General features: G+C 34.1%; 1 protein-coding gene across 2 annotated transcripts in view; it reads right to left on the minus strand.

Annotated features, from left to right (window-relative positions):
- LOC138696914 (major facilitator superfamily domain-containing protein 12-like) overlaps window positions 1-15751 on the minus strand; it is a 41615-nt gene that overhangs the window by 8583 nt on the left and 17281 nt on the right. For both annotated transcript variants that reach the window (XM_069822396.1, XM_069822397.1), the window contains exons 5-8: window positions 9847-9964; window positions 6248-6598; window positions 4185-4296; window positions 648-798 (exon numbers count right to left, since the gene is read on the minus strand). In XM_069822396.1, coding sequence (XP_069678497.1) covers window positions 648-798; window positions 4185-4296; window positions 6248-6598; window positions 9847-9964 — 732 coding nt within the window. The remainder of the gene's footprint in view (window positions 1-647; window positions 799-4184; window positions 4297-6247; window positions 6599-9846; window positions 9965-15751) is intronic.

A 15751-nucleotide genomic window follows, 5' to 3' on the forward strand; every position in this document is an offset into this window, starting at 1 on the left:
TGAGATTTGTTTCACCTAAAATATAATTTTGCTCCATTTTAAATATCAAGCATACCGGTAATTCAAAATTACAGTAGGCCTATTTCTACATACAGTTTGACACCATATTTGGAGAAAAGGTAATGAATAGTGATAATCCAACATTTGATGCATAGGCCGCAGGATTATCAACTTTCATTTATTAGAAGTAGGGACAAAATTTGGGGATTCTTTACCCGTTAAGTTCCAGGTTTAATAATTGAGTAGAATGACATACCAACGATTTTTTTCCCCGGAAAGCCTCAAATTTAGGCCTGTGTTTAAAAAATAGAGGGGCGCACTTCCGAACAGGGGCAGCGGCAATTCTCCTAAGGTTAGAGCCCAGTTTAGGTGTGTGTGTATTAATCGATAAAAATGTCATATAAACATGCGTCCTGTTCTCAGTATTTTCTAGCCCCTAATTTTCGATTAATACACACACACCTAAACTGGGCTCTAACCTTAGAGGAAATACCGCTGCCCCTATTTGGAAGCGCGCCCATATGGTGCTCGTATTATGTTTTTACCATTTATCTGTAGAGTTATATACAGTATTGGATTCTCATAACTTAAATATAGCCTATATATAGAATATATAGGTTTTTTAAACAAAATTCTTCAACACTTACATATTTTCGATGATCATGACGGCTATACCATTGAGCATCTTATCAGCAAAGGTAACAATTCCGTATACAAAGGCACCATTTTCCGTATGTGTACCAATCAGATCAGCTGTGATGCAGAGGCTGGTAACCATTGTGATAGAACTTCCTGCACCTGTTCATATTATGTCTAGCATCAGAGTTTTTTATACGAAGAAATATGAAAATTGATATTAATTGCACATATTACACTAATGGATTTTAAATAAATCTTTGATAGTCGGTTCTATTATAGGCTAATATTTAAAAGAATGATGTTTCGTTTCGACATGTCCAAAATAAAGTATCTTGGATAAAGTGTTGTTATGAAAATTGGAAGATGGATGAAAGATGGGTAGTAACATAAGAAATGTTCGCCCAACAAATATAGAGACCCAGTGAGGGGTAGAACTCAAGTTTCCTTCTCTTTTTTCATCTTCACTCAAGTAACTAATCTTGTCAGCTTCTTTTGCTCCTGTGTAGCACTATGGGCAGTGGTGTCATTCAGCCAGTTCGCTCTGGTCTGCCCAAACCGCTTGTTAAATTTGTCTCAGTTCATAGAACCGCTTGTTAAATTTGTCTCAGTTCATAGAACCGCTTGTTAAATTTGTCTCAGTTCATAGAACCAGTTGTTAAAATGTCTAAATGGTTGGAGTATAAAAACCTTCTTTTTATAGAAAGAAAGAACATTAATTTAACACGAAATTCTGAAGTTTCTAATAGGCTATTGCAATAAACATATTCCAAAAATAAACGACATTACAACTCGAAGTGATCATATTTATTATTACATTGTTGTTTCCTGTCCAAGTGTGCAGACAGTTAAGACAAAGAGTATGATATGCTTGAAAACTTGAAAGCCATCTGTGATAACTTTGGCAGTCGTCTATCCTTTCCCCTTACTTATGGCTTTTAAAGAAGCCGGTGGTTCATTGTCACCCTCACATAAGCCCGCTATCGGTCCCTATTCTGAGCAAGATTAATCCAATCTCTACAAACACATCCCACCTCCCTCAAATCCATTTTAATATTATCCTTCCATCTACGTCTCGGCCTCCCCAAAGGTCTTTTTCCTTCCAACCTCACAACTAACACTCTATATGCATTACTGGATTTGCCCGTACGTGCTACATGCCCTCCCCATCTCAAACGTCTGGATTTAATTTTCCTAATTATGTCGGATGAAGAATACAATGCGTGCAGTTCTGCATTGTGTGACTTTCTCCATTTTCCGGTAACTTCATCCCTCTTAGCCCCAATTATTTTCCTAAGCACTGTATTCTTAAACAGTCTTAACCTCTGTTCCTCTCTGAAAGTGAGAGCCCAAGTTTCACAACCATACAGAAGAACTGTTAATATAACTGTTGTATAAATTCTAACTTTCAGCCTTTTTGAAAACAGTCTGGATGACAAAAACTTTTCAACCGAATAATAACACACATTTCCTATATTTATTCTGTGTTTAATTTCCTCCCGAGTGTCATTTATATTTGTTAATGTTGCTCCAAGATATTTGAATTTTTTCATCTCTTCAAAGAATAAATTTCGAATTTTTATTTTTCCATTTCAATGTTTTGGTCACGAGACATAATCATATAGTTTGTCTTTTCGAGATTTACTTCCACACCTATCTCTTTACTTGCTTTAAGTAAAATTCCCTTGTTTTCTGTGGATTTTCTCCCAACATATTCACGTCATCCGCATAGACAAGCAGCTGATGTAGTCCATTCAATTCCAAACCCTCTCTGTTATCCTGGACTTTATTTATTATTGCATTATTTAATATTTTTATATTAGAATTATGAAATTTGCAATTTTATTAGTGGAGAGAACTGTTTATTAAAAAGTTAGAATGACTTCACTGACTATGTGCATTAAGTTACTGTTCACCCAACAAATAGACTAGTTGAGGGTTTTTGGTGGTTTGAGAGGACAGAGTGTTGTTGTGAACAGGTTTTAGAAAGCAATAGAAAGAGAAGAAATTCGAACTGTGTGAGATGATACCAGTACCTATTTTAAAACAAACAGTGCTTCCTTGGGATTCAAAAACAACTAGGTGGTGGACTATGACATATATCGTACAGTATAAATTAGTTTCAAATAAATGAGAGATTAATTTAAAATTAGATAATGACGTCCTTTATTTAAAGCAAATTATATTTGGTAAAAGTGTAATGTTTGTTACGTGAATGAGTGAATAATTTTTCCAGAATTTAAATTTACTTTGGAATATGTATGATAAGTACTTTGTTGTGTTAAATATTAACGTACCTTGTTAACATGTTTCGACCTATTTTCGGTCATCTTCGGAACTGGTCGTTGTTGGTCTTGGCGCCTCTTGTTTCCTGTGTGGGTGCGTTCGTAGTGTAGAGTCAAAGAGTGTATGTGTTTTGAAATTGAGTTGTGTGTTGAGAATATCGTTGGGGTGTGTTTTCGTGTGTCTGCATATTTCATATGCTCAACACACAACTCAATTTCAAAACACATACACTCTTTGACTCTACACTACGAACGCACCCACACAGGAAACAAGAGGCGCCAAGACCAACAATTACCAGTTCCGAAGATGACCGAAAATAGGTCGAAACATGTTAACAAGGTACGTTAATATTTAACACAAGAAAGTACTTATCATACATATTCCAAAGTGATACAGTGTTAAAAGTTGTGTAATCAAGATGTATTTAAATTTAATTTGGAAATTACGTTTAAGATTAGAAATGTATTTTTTAAATAGAATATGTAATGAGAACAATCTTAAAATATCTACAGCAAAATAGAAAATCATGTAATTGCAGGGGAATTGTCCAATAAGGGCCAAAATATTTATAGAAAATGGAACAATGAAACAAGTAGAACATTTTAATTACCTGGATGTAATAGAACATACGGCTAAGATAAGGATATATTAAAAGTAAATTACAGAGATATCAGACAATGGATAGAATAATCAGAAGAACTTTTAAAAGCAGGAAGAGACACACAGATATGATTTTATAAAGTAATGGTTATCCCTTCCCTATTATATAGAAGTGAATCATGGGTACCAACACAAAGGGATAAATCTCATATACAGGTAACAGAAATTAAATTCTTAAGATCTATAAACGGATGCACTAAACTAGATAAAATACACAATGAAGATATTAGAGAAGAATTGAGAATTTATGCATTTGGGGATAAGGCAGAGGAACATACACAAAATTAGAGAGATCACTTAGAAAGAATGAACTCTACAAGACTCCCAGAAATAATAATGTTATAGTCTATATACCAACAGGAAAGAGAGAATCTGGAAGACTGAAGAAGAGATGGAGTTGAAATGGGGCTGTAAGAGATCACAAGGCCTAATACGCGAAAGAAAGAAAGAGAAGAAGACATTTAAGTTTAGCAAAGCATAGTTCAATAAATAGAGGAAGAATATTAAATATGTTATCATTTATGGCAATTTTCTAACATGTAGCATGAACTTTAACACATAAGATATTATTACATATAAAAATATGTAAGTACCATACATACCTAGGAACACTGCTACACCATAAATTGAAAATGTAAGAAGTTGTGGTATCATTCCAAAACGTAACCACAGGCAACCAGAGATGCTTATAATAGCTCCGAATAAATAGCTGAGCTGAAAAGAAATTGTTTTGCTTTAGAATTGAAACTCGCCCAAACTTTAGTTTAAAATTATTTAATTCTTGTGTGATTTAGTTGCATGTATTACATGTATAAAGATATTTCTGTAAAATAAAGTGAGATTTTGTGAAATACAATCATTTACCCATTACTGGTACTTCGAGTATATTTTAAGGCAGAATAAGAAATGAGTGCATTCCTCAAATTTGCTGAAAGTTAGGTACTCTTGAGAAAACAATGATCCCAAACTTATGCATTTATTAAGGAATAACTTAAATGATAAAAATATTTTATATGAATATTTACATTTGAACCAATAGCCGACATTGAACAAACCTAATGGCTAAGAACACTTGTTCCCAGTATGGATTGCACAAATCTCTCTCCAAGACAAAGTGTTATGGTGCATGCATGTCATAGATTTTGTTTGCATGGCAAAATTTTCACTTCACATCTCTTTTAAGGGGTTAGGAACAGCTTAAAGGAGTAAAATTTTGGAAATATTCAACATTTTTTTCCTCCATTACTCTATCTTGTACAATAATGGAAATTAGTATGTGTAAAACACTGTCCTTCTGCTATAAACATATTTTTACGATTAAAAAAATTATTTTATTTATTTATTTTTTTTTCAAAATTCAAAGTTCACTGTGCAGTGATGAAGCATTTCCCTCATAACTTAAAAAGTATCCAACATTCTGTGATGAAATTTTTTGTGTGTGTTTATGCATATCATATCTACAATATGATGCAAAATCACTTCTCTACCTTTGATAGTTTGTCTGATAAAAAATAAATTCATTAAAAAATGGTCAAATATCTAACACAAAATAAAAAAAAAATGTTGTTTATTAAGGAATGTATTTGGAAGTTGATATTCTAAACATGAGTTTCAGCAATAAAATAAAAGAGAGAGAACATGAAAAAGTTAACAAGTTTATGAGTTGTGAGGGAAACGCTTCATCGCTGCACAGTGAACTATAAATAAAAAAAAAAATAATAAATATTTTTTTAAATCTTAAAAATATTTTTTTCATATAGGAGAAGGACAGTGTTTTACACATACCAATTTTCATTATTGTACAAGATACAGTAAAGGAGGAAAAAAATGTTGAGTATTTCCAAAAATTTTACTGCTGTAAGCTGTACTTAACCCCTTAATAAATAAGATTACCAGAATATTTTCTGATGGCTAAATTTGGACACTTCGAAAACAAGATTTAACAAGATTAAATATTGTAGAGATGAGATATTTTTAATAGGAGAACAGCTGGATATGCTTTGTTAAACCACAAAAGAAATTAAAACGTTTTACAAGAATTAGGAATGCATTTATTTTAGAAATAATCGGAAATTACAAGTCTGTAATTGTTCTTGTTTTCATTCTGTTAATCTTCTATTCTTCCAGAGAATGTTGTATCAGATGCATCAGTTGACTTGCATAAATAATTGAAGGATCTTGAGGAATTGAAATTGTATGTTTCTAAATTGCAAACAATTTCGGACAAAAGGGACCATGCCTTAAACCTGAGACTGTCTTGGAAAATTGTTTTTAATTGAATGACTTTGACTCATTGTGTGAATTTATATTTGTAAAATGTTATTTAGAGGTTGGAAGAATCCTATTTGTATGGTGTCCTCATTTTTATGTTTCAAGATATGGTAACCATAGCAAAGAATTTTAATGAAATATCATTATTGGGCACATGTCAGCTATTGGAGCTCCACCACAGTCTAGTATATACAGTCACGAAGCTCAATATGTAGTAAATATGCATCCATAGGTAGTTGCTAACCACTAGAATCGCTAATATCGCCACATTACAGACGCGAAATATTACCGGCACAGTCTATTGTTCCTAGCACCCTCACAACTCAAGTTTCGTGACTGTATTACTAGACTGTGGCTTCACCTTGTTTGGTATTTTTTTTACAGAGAAACTTACCTTGCTGCCATAATAATTATTAAAATACTTGATTCCTATGGATGCAGTGAAGGAAGACAGATAGCACACTAGCGGCACAGTGGCTATCAGTTCTGTGCCCTTGTTGAGGCTCTCGTTGAGGTAGAGTGGCATGTACACGAGGCTTATGGTGAGGAACAGGCGGCTCGTAACATAGAGAAATGCGACTTGGAAGAGAGTCGGCGAGTGGAAGTAGCTCAGAATTCTTCTAGTTTCAGGAACGTCGTGCTCTATTATCAGAGATTGCATGGCTTGTGTGTTCACCTTGCGCAAACCAATGTGGAAAAGACTGTTTGTTATTATGCCTATCACGATCCCAATTATAACAACATCCTGTAGAAATAAGGACACTGTTAAAAGGCATCATCATCGTCCTCAAATGTTGGACTTCAGCAAACAAATTCTTTGGTTGGTGGGAAAAGGCCAAGTCAAAAAAAAATAATTTTTCAGGAGAGACTTTCTTTTTAATTTACTATTAACTGAATATAAGTATAATAATGAAATTCACGTATGTTAAAGTAAGACCCCTTTCAATTTAAAATACAAGAAAGTTTATTATTTAAAATTTAGAAAAAAATACTAGACATGTGATTAGGTACAACACAAAAATCGACTTTTTTTGACTGATGTGCCTTTTCCCGCCGACCAAAGAACTAATATCGTTTGTCAAACTTTCATTTGTGGCTTAAAATTAATATTCTTTTTCCATGAAGACTAATTTAATGCTTTTTATCGAACACATTACACGAAATAATACAAAAGGCTATTGAAATGTACACTACTGATCAAAAGTTTTCGATCACCTATCACAATTATGGATTTGTGGTTAAAACAGGGATTTAGTTTTGAATATTCTATCATATCATAATGCTAGAGAGAGAAAATATTTATTTTGTTGGTCTATTTAATTTGTCTGATGTGTTTATACATTGAAATAAAGTATATAGTTGTTTTCATAGCTGATCGAAAACTTTTGACTGGTAGTGTATATAATATAAATAATAACCCGTGGTGCTACAGCCCATGAAGGGCCTAGACCGACCAGCCGGCTGCTGGCCTCATGCCCACATGCCGAAGCAGAGATGGACGATCATCCAACCAGAATGGAGGTATCGTGTGGTTAGCACGATGATCCCCCCCAGCTGTTATAGCTGGTATTCGCAACCGGATTTCACTACCTATCGTAGCTCCCCAAGTGCATCACGATACTGGGTGGGCACCGGTCCCATATACTGGCCGAAATTTCATGAGAAAATTTCTTCCCCCATGAGGACTCGAACCAGCGCGCATTCCGTAACGCGAGTCCTAGGCAGATATAATATAAAAGTGAAGTAAATTATAGAGACAATAATTAAATATCATTTATCAGTTTTGTTCACTTTATATTGTCCACAGTTCATTTTCATTTGATACACTGACATTTCGTCCACTTTTATTTTGTCCATAAAGGATTTGTCCACTTTCAATAATATTGGGTTCAAAAATATTTTGTCCATTTTTTCTAAAGTCCATTTAAAATTTTTTCCATAGAACTAAATACAAGACAAGTTGAATTGCAGTTAATAAAAAACATTTTCATCGTTATTAATGTGCTTTCTTATGATTCCCAAGATAGTGAAATCCAATTTGATCTATGGTACGTGCCAGAAGTCTTAATGAGGAATCAAATTTATACATTACAATTTCGAAGACATTATAATGACATATCCTTCGTCTATAGGTAAGGATAAAATAGTTTATAACAATTACATGTCAGTTCCATTCCTTTAGCAAAAATGGAGACAATCATATTCGCGGAGCGAAAATCATGACATATGCAATGTCTATTGTGTGACAAACAGGAATATAAATGTTCGTATGCATGTATTCAAGGGGTTAGATACAGCTTAAAGGAGTAAAATTGTGGAAATATTCAACATTTTTTTCCTCCAGTACTGTATCTTGTACAATAATGAAAATTAGTATGTGTAAAACACTGTCCTCCTTCTATAAATGATAAAAATATTTTGTCGATTTAAAAAAAATATTTATATGTCTTTTGAAAATTCAAAATTTACTGTGCAGTGATGAAGCATTTCCCTCATAACTCAGAGTATCCAACATTCTGCGATGAAATTTTTTGTGTGTATTTATGGGTGTCATATCTACAATATGATGCAAAATCACTCCTCTACCTTTGATGGATTGTCTGATAAAAAATAGATTCATTTAAAAAGTGGTCAAATATCAGTATTTTCTTCTGACACAAAAATAAAAAAAATATTATTTATTAAGGAATGTAGTTGAAAGAGCATAATATTGTAAGCATGAGTTTCAGCAATAAAATAAAAGAGAGAGGACATGAAAAAGTTAACAAGTTTACGAATTATGAGGGAAACACTTCATCACTGCACAGTGAAAATGTATATATAAAGATATTTTTTTAAATCGTAAAAATATTTTTTTTTATATAGCAGAAGGACAGTATTTTACACATACAAATTTTCATTATTATACAAGATACAGTAATGGAAGGAAAAAATATTGAATATTTACAAAAATTTTACTGCTGTAAGCTGTACCTAACCCCTTAAGGAACGTAAGCACACACATGCTGGGAATAGAGCTGAAGTTGGTGCGAAAAACGCTATGGCAGGAATCCAAAGAAGGGCTTAACAACAACCAAATTAATCTCCCGCAGCCATAATAAGGAAAGGAAACAATGTAGCCTATTGATGTAGGATATTATTGTATGCTACACATAGGGCCTGTTTAAAGCCAGAACCATGCATTGGAAAAGTGAGTTGAAGATTGCTTATAAAACTATTGTGAGGCTTGTTCTTTGTTATAGTTCTGGAACATGGAAATTGACAAAGAGAAGTATGCTGAATAAATTTGAAAGAAAGATTTTTACGAAACATAAGGCCTATTTGGGCTAGAATTAGATGGAGATATAAGGAGAATCAGATATAATAAAGAAATTCTTATATATGTATGAAATGGAAAGTTACAACATTTATTAAGATTCAAAGGTTGCAATAGATTGGTCGTTTGTTAGAACGGATGAAGATCGCATACCCAAACACTGTATGGCAAAAGAAGAATAGGAAAACATAAGGCCAGATGGCAAGATGCACTGAAAGAGATTCTAAAAGCCTATTACATGTTAAGACATGGAAAATAAAAGTCAAAGAACGGAATTTCTGGAAGTGACACATTGAAGATGCCAAGGCTCTTAATTTGGGTTGTAGCGCCAATAAAAAAGTGATATTGATGTGACATATAAAAAATTTGTGTTGATCATAAAGAAATAACTAAATATGAGACACAAAGAGTACCGCGAATATGAAATTGAAGTAATCATTTTTTTAAGAGTTATTTACCTGTAATGAAGATTGCTGGACTTAATAACATTATTTTATTTTCTTTCTTCTTTTTTTGCTCTCGTTAACCCTTAATTTCTCTTTCCCTTCTTGTATTTTACTCTAGATTTCATAATAGTCTCGTGCCAAACTGATTCAAGTAAACTGAAGAGTGAAAAAGACTAACAAAGAAATATATTTTAAATTAAATTTGTTAGTGAATAGTTGTGTGTAACTTACTCTAAATTTGAAAGCATCATCTGGTCCTATTTTATCCAATCCGGTACCTTTTGTGGCATGAAATACACACCATGTGATAATGTATACAGCCACACTCGAACAAACTGATGCAGTGTACCTATAAAGAAATAAAAGCTCATAGTATTTGTATTTTTGTTCAGTAGTTACGTATGGGTTGAATTGAATTTGAGAAGCTGTAGTTTAGATTCAATAAAGGAGTTAGATTCGTGACTGATTCCTACAGAAATATGAAGATAATTGAAAGGGTCATGTACAGAAAATGTCTGAAGGTACATGGCCAAAATAAGCCTTAAATTATGGACGTTATGGATAACACTGGTATGCCACCATTGAACCCGCAAGGAATAATTATTGGGGCCTGAGTCTAAATTGGAAGATTTAGTTTTTTTTTAGTTTGGAAATTTGATTACATGAATGATCATTTGTGTTATATTTATAATCCATAATTTTATTCGCAATGAATTGATTTATTATTGCAGAAGTTAAAAAAATAACAGTTTTAACACTTTCTGAAAAATCATACATAAAATTTTAAGATACAGTCTTAGAAAAATTCTTTCCGAGATTCAACTTACATTACAAAGTCTATAAAAAAAAATGGTGTTAAAATATGTGCAGTCCACATATCGATGTTTTCAAAACTGGAAACCTAATACTCAGTGAGGCAAAGAAAAGGTAACTGAACTGCATTTGTAAATTAATTAATATCATTTTAATATAAATAATACTAGAGAAAAATAAATGTACGTAGTGTTTATAAATTTAGAAAAGGCTTTTCACAGAGTGGATTGGAATAAACTTATGAGTAGACTTCGTTGAATTGCCACACGCATCATGCAATCAGTTTGCCTATGTACGGTAGTATAGAGGAGGTGGGCGACATCCCAGTCTCGTAGTATAAGCAGTTCATGTTAAGAGATGTGACTGGTCCAAATAGATAGAGCAGTTACAGCTAATGTATGCCTATATAAGCACTTGTTTTTGCATTACTCTGGTTGGAATAGTCAAAGCTTAACATATTTGTTCAGTGCAGACAAGAATTCAATCAAACATGCTACAATGAGAGTGTTGCTGTTCTAAACAATTGCCCCTGGAATACCCTTGCCCCTGCAGCCAGTCTTGACTCGTTGGGAAACGTGGTTGGATGCTGTTAATTATTATGCAGAACATTACGGAAAAATAATGGAGATAATTGATGCAATGGATTGCACAGACAGTTCCGCTGTTGCAGCTGTAAAATCATTGCCTTCTGAACAGCTATTGGAAGATATTCTGTTCATTGGTTCTGATTTTAATATCGTGTCCTAAAGCATCACCCTGTTAGAATCGTCTAAACTTCAACTCTCAGAAGCCCTTAATATAGTGGATAAAGTATCACAAACCGTTATCCAAAATAACAATTCACTAATTTCAGAAAAAGTGAAATGTAAGTTGAGAAACATTATTGTTAAAAATTGTGCCTATTCACAACTTCGTATTATAAATGATGTACTATCAGGTCACGACAAGACGTCTGAAGTTGGTGTGCTAAAAAGTAGTGACTTTCCGTTCTTCAAATATACACCTACTACATCGTGTGAAGTTGAACGTACATTTATTTAATATAAAAACTATTTAAGTGACCATCGGAGGAGGTTCACTTTGCAGTCGCCCAAAATGTACGTAACTCTTTACTGCAATGCACATATTCAAGGATGATGTATCTTACATTCAATTTTAAGAGTTAATATAATTTCACTACAAAATAATTTTGTATTTACATGTTTAGACATTTCTTACTTCAATGATCATTCATTATATTTCTTGAAAGCAGGATACAGGTTTTATTGTAACCGCAGTATACTGCTCAATGTTTACATCAGAGGCATACTCTATCCGTTGCACACCCCCTTCTCATACAGTCTATACCACGAGCGCAGTAAACCTTACGATTCTCTTGGCAATTCCACGAAGTCTACTTATGAGGATCCTGAATAAAATTCGTGTGGATTGAAAAGAGAGGAGGCTTTTCAATAATCTTCATATGATACAATAAGTAAAAGTCAGGATCGGAGAAGAAATGTCAGATGGGAGCAGAATAAGGAGAGAAGTATGACAAGGATGCCCTTTATCACCTACCCTGTTCGACATTTTCTTGAAGATTATAGTGAAGAACTCTTTTCAGAATATGAGTGGAGTGATATTAGGTGGAAGAAAAATAAAGTGTATATAAGGCTGGTATGGCACTATCAAAGTTCTGGGACAAAAAATATGGTAAAATATTTTATCAAAGATCTGTGTAGGATTTTAAGTATGTTACACTATACAAAATATTTGATCAAAGATAACCTAAAATAAAGGAAAAAGAATCATAAGCCTCCATGTATAGTTAAATAAAATAAAATAATTTTTATTGCAGATATGCAGAAATGAATGATTAACAGCAGTATGCATGTTTAGCTACAATTAGTTGAAAATATTACAATATGCATATTGCTGACAAAGAAACAGAAAAGGAAACGTCTGTAGGTTAAACGATGGATTGCAAGACGTGGCATAAAGTATCCATCAAGACTATCTTAAAAAAAAAAAAGTACCTATAATGCGAGAACTTGAAAACATCTAGCTGTTGTCGGATTTGCTCACATTCATTGGATACATGCTCCTGTAACTTTTGTACGATGTCGATGGGAGTGGTATACACCAATGTCTTTAAATGTTCCCATAGTCAGAAATTCAAAGGATTTAGGTCAGGTGATCCGGGAGAAAAGTTCAGAGCAGAAAAAGATATCAGATAATTAGAAAGCAGTAGGATATATGGATTTTATGCAGAGATAAAGAGGAAGGCAGAAAATAGGAAAAACTGGGTAATGTTGGTTTTGCAGTGAAAGACCTGCCCTTGGGCAGACAACTATGAATGAATGAATGAATGAATTATGTCACTTCCTCCATGGAACAGAAACATTTAATTTCTGTTACTTCAAATCCGTGTTTGTTTTGTACATCTTTTGTGTAGTGTCAAAATTTCGTTGCCATTTTGTATTGTAAATTTGGTGCTTGCATCATATAATAACTGTGCTTATTGATGTTTATGTATAAGAAAAAAATTAATATTCAACTACTGAAGAAAAATTTTATAAACATAAAGCGAAGCACATGAAAGTAGGGGAGAGAGGGGATACAGTGGACATGGGGATACAATGGACATATGCAAATTTCCCTCTGTATGACCTTCCATGTTGTCATCAATGACCAGAGATATTCATTTGTTCATATCTTATGAAAGTACAGTGTTTTTGACCAGAAGTACAAAGATTATTTTCGAACAGCAGCATTTTCCAGTTTTTCGTAGTTTTGATGTAAATCTTGAGGTAAGTGCTATTCTCTATTAAATAGTTTCTTTTCAAATCATAGTGCAAGTTATAACGTTGTATATTTGTGGATATTATGAGAATTCATTTCATGTATAATACTTTAGTGAGGTTGAAATCCTTTGTGAAAGAAAAGGAAAAAAGTACCAAACCAGAACATGGGGATATATTGGACAGTGATGTCCAATGTATCCCCTTAAATTGATATTCTTTTTTATATATTTTTTCAATATGTCTACATTAGATCAATGAACTATTTACTTTATTTGTCTGCAGATGCCTCTAGTCTACACTAGAAAAACAGATCGTGAGTTTTCTGAGGCGGATATTAAAGCAGCAGTTGATGATGTATTACATAATAATATATCTCTGTGAGCTTCTGCAGAACAGCATGGTGTCAAAAAATCCCGCTTGGCAAAGTATGTGAAGAAATCTTGGGAGGTTGGGTTTGATTCAATGAATTTCAAGTCCAATTTTAAGAATCTTCAAGTAATTCCAGGTCACATGGAAGAAGCTCTTGCTGATTGTTTGTTGTCATGTTCAGCTATGTTTTATGGGCTGACACCAAAACAAACAAGACGATTGGCTTTCGAATATGCTAAAAAGAATGAACTGATAACAATACCTGCATCTTGGGAAGCAAATGAGGCTGGTTTGGATTGGTTCTCAGCATTTTTGAAAAGACACCCAGCACTCTCAATCAGAACACCAGAAGCTACAAGTCTAGCCAGAATGCAGGCATTCAATAGAGCAACAGTGGGCCAATTCTTTGATAAGCTGGACATTGTGCTGCAGAGACATAAATTCATGCCGCATCAGATTTTAAATTTAGACGAGACTGGCTTGAACACTGTACCACCTGTGGTAAAAGTAATCGCAAAAAAAGGTGAAAAACAGGTAGGACAAGTGACTTCCAGGGAGCTGGGTGAACTTACGACACAAGTTGGTATCATTTGCGCAAATGGGAATGCCGCATCAGATTTTCAATTTAGACGAGACTGGCTTGAACACTGTACCACCTGTGGTAAAAGTAATCGCAAAAAAAGGTGAAAAACAGGTAGGACAAGTGACTTCCAAGGAGCGGGGTGAACTTACGACACAAGTTGGTATCATTTGCGCAAATGGGAATGCCTTACCTCCTGTGTGGATATTCCCCCGCGTTCGCTTTGACAAAGCACGCATAATGGCTGGTGCACCTACAGGGGCTTTGGGTCTTGTCCACAAGTCAGGTTGGATGACAGCGGAAAATTTCTTGAACGTTTTGATATTTTTTTAAAGAAAATGTACGTTGTTCAAATGGAAATCCGGTGTTGCTGATCATGGATAATCATGAGTCCCACCTGAGTGTAGAAGGCCTAGGGAAATGGCATTACCATCTTGACCCTCCCACCACACACATCCAATAAGCTCCAGCCCCTGGACCGCTGCGTGTTTGGTCCTTTCAAGAAATTCTTCAATGAAGCAGTTAACGCCTAGCACCTTAGTCATCCAAATGAAAGTGTGACAATCTTTAATTACCACGAATGGGTGCAACTGCATGGGATAGAGCAGCAATCCCAGAAAACATTAAATCGGGATTTAAATCTTGTGGAATTTCTCCATTTGACCGAAATATATTCTCCGATGAACATTTCTTGTCGTTTGTAGTATCAGATCGTCCACCTCCAGTGCTTTTGAACTATCAAAGTTCTCCAGGATCAATTGCAGAAGAACAAGCAGGATCTAAAGTAGAAGATGCTATAATTACTTCAGTTGTCAGCTCTAGAACATTAGAAACTTCAACATCTTCGACAACCGAAAATGCATATGTCAGTCCTGAAGAAGTAAGGCCCTTTCCAAAAGCACCACCTCGCAAATTGTCCTGTCGTGGGCGAAAAAGGGGTCGTTGTATGATAGCAACAGATTCTCCAGAAAAAAATGAGATCGCAGAATGGAAGTGTAAAAACTCAAAGGGAAAACAGGCAGAGAAGAGGAGAGTTCGTCAGAGGTCTTCATCATCTTTAGAGGAAGTTTGTGAGTATACCTCTGACTCAGATCAAGACTCACATGAAAATGAAGTTGAACCCATTTACTCCCTACATTCCGGCGATTTTGTAATTGTCGGAGTTAGTGGCAAAAACACTTCAAGAAATTATGTAGCTCAAATTGTTAATCGAGCCGTGGATGGATATGATGTGAAATTTTTTAAACCTCAGATCGCTTCTAATCGGTTCATGGAAACTGATGAGCCAGTATCATTTGTGTCATACGAGGAGACTGTGCTGAAATTACCTGAACCTATCAAAGACAACAAAAAGCATTTTGAAAATATGACCTATTTTGACTTCGATTTCATGCCATTTTGTATCCAATAATGTATTGTATTGATTGTACATATGTGAATTTAGTTGCAGTTTGTTAGTATTATTGTATTTGAAATTTAGAGACCATGTATAATCATTTTTTTCTGTACACAAAATATTTTGATTTCTGTCCAATGTATCCCCATATCTGGGGATACTCTGGACAAAGTGTATTTCTTCAAATATATTCAA

The sequence above is a fragment of the Periplaneta americana genome, chromosome 3 (assembly GCF_040183065.1).
Source record: "Periplaneta americana isolate PAMFEO1 chromosome 3, P.americana_PAMFEO1_priV1, whole genome shotgun sequence".
NCBI classification, from domain to species: domain Eukaryota; kingdom Metazoa; phylum Arthropoda; class Insecta; order Blattodea; family Blattidae; genus Periplaneta; species Periplaneta americana.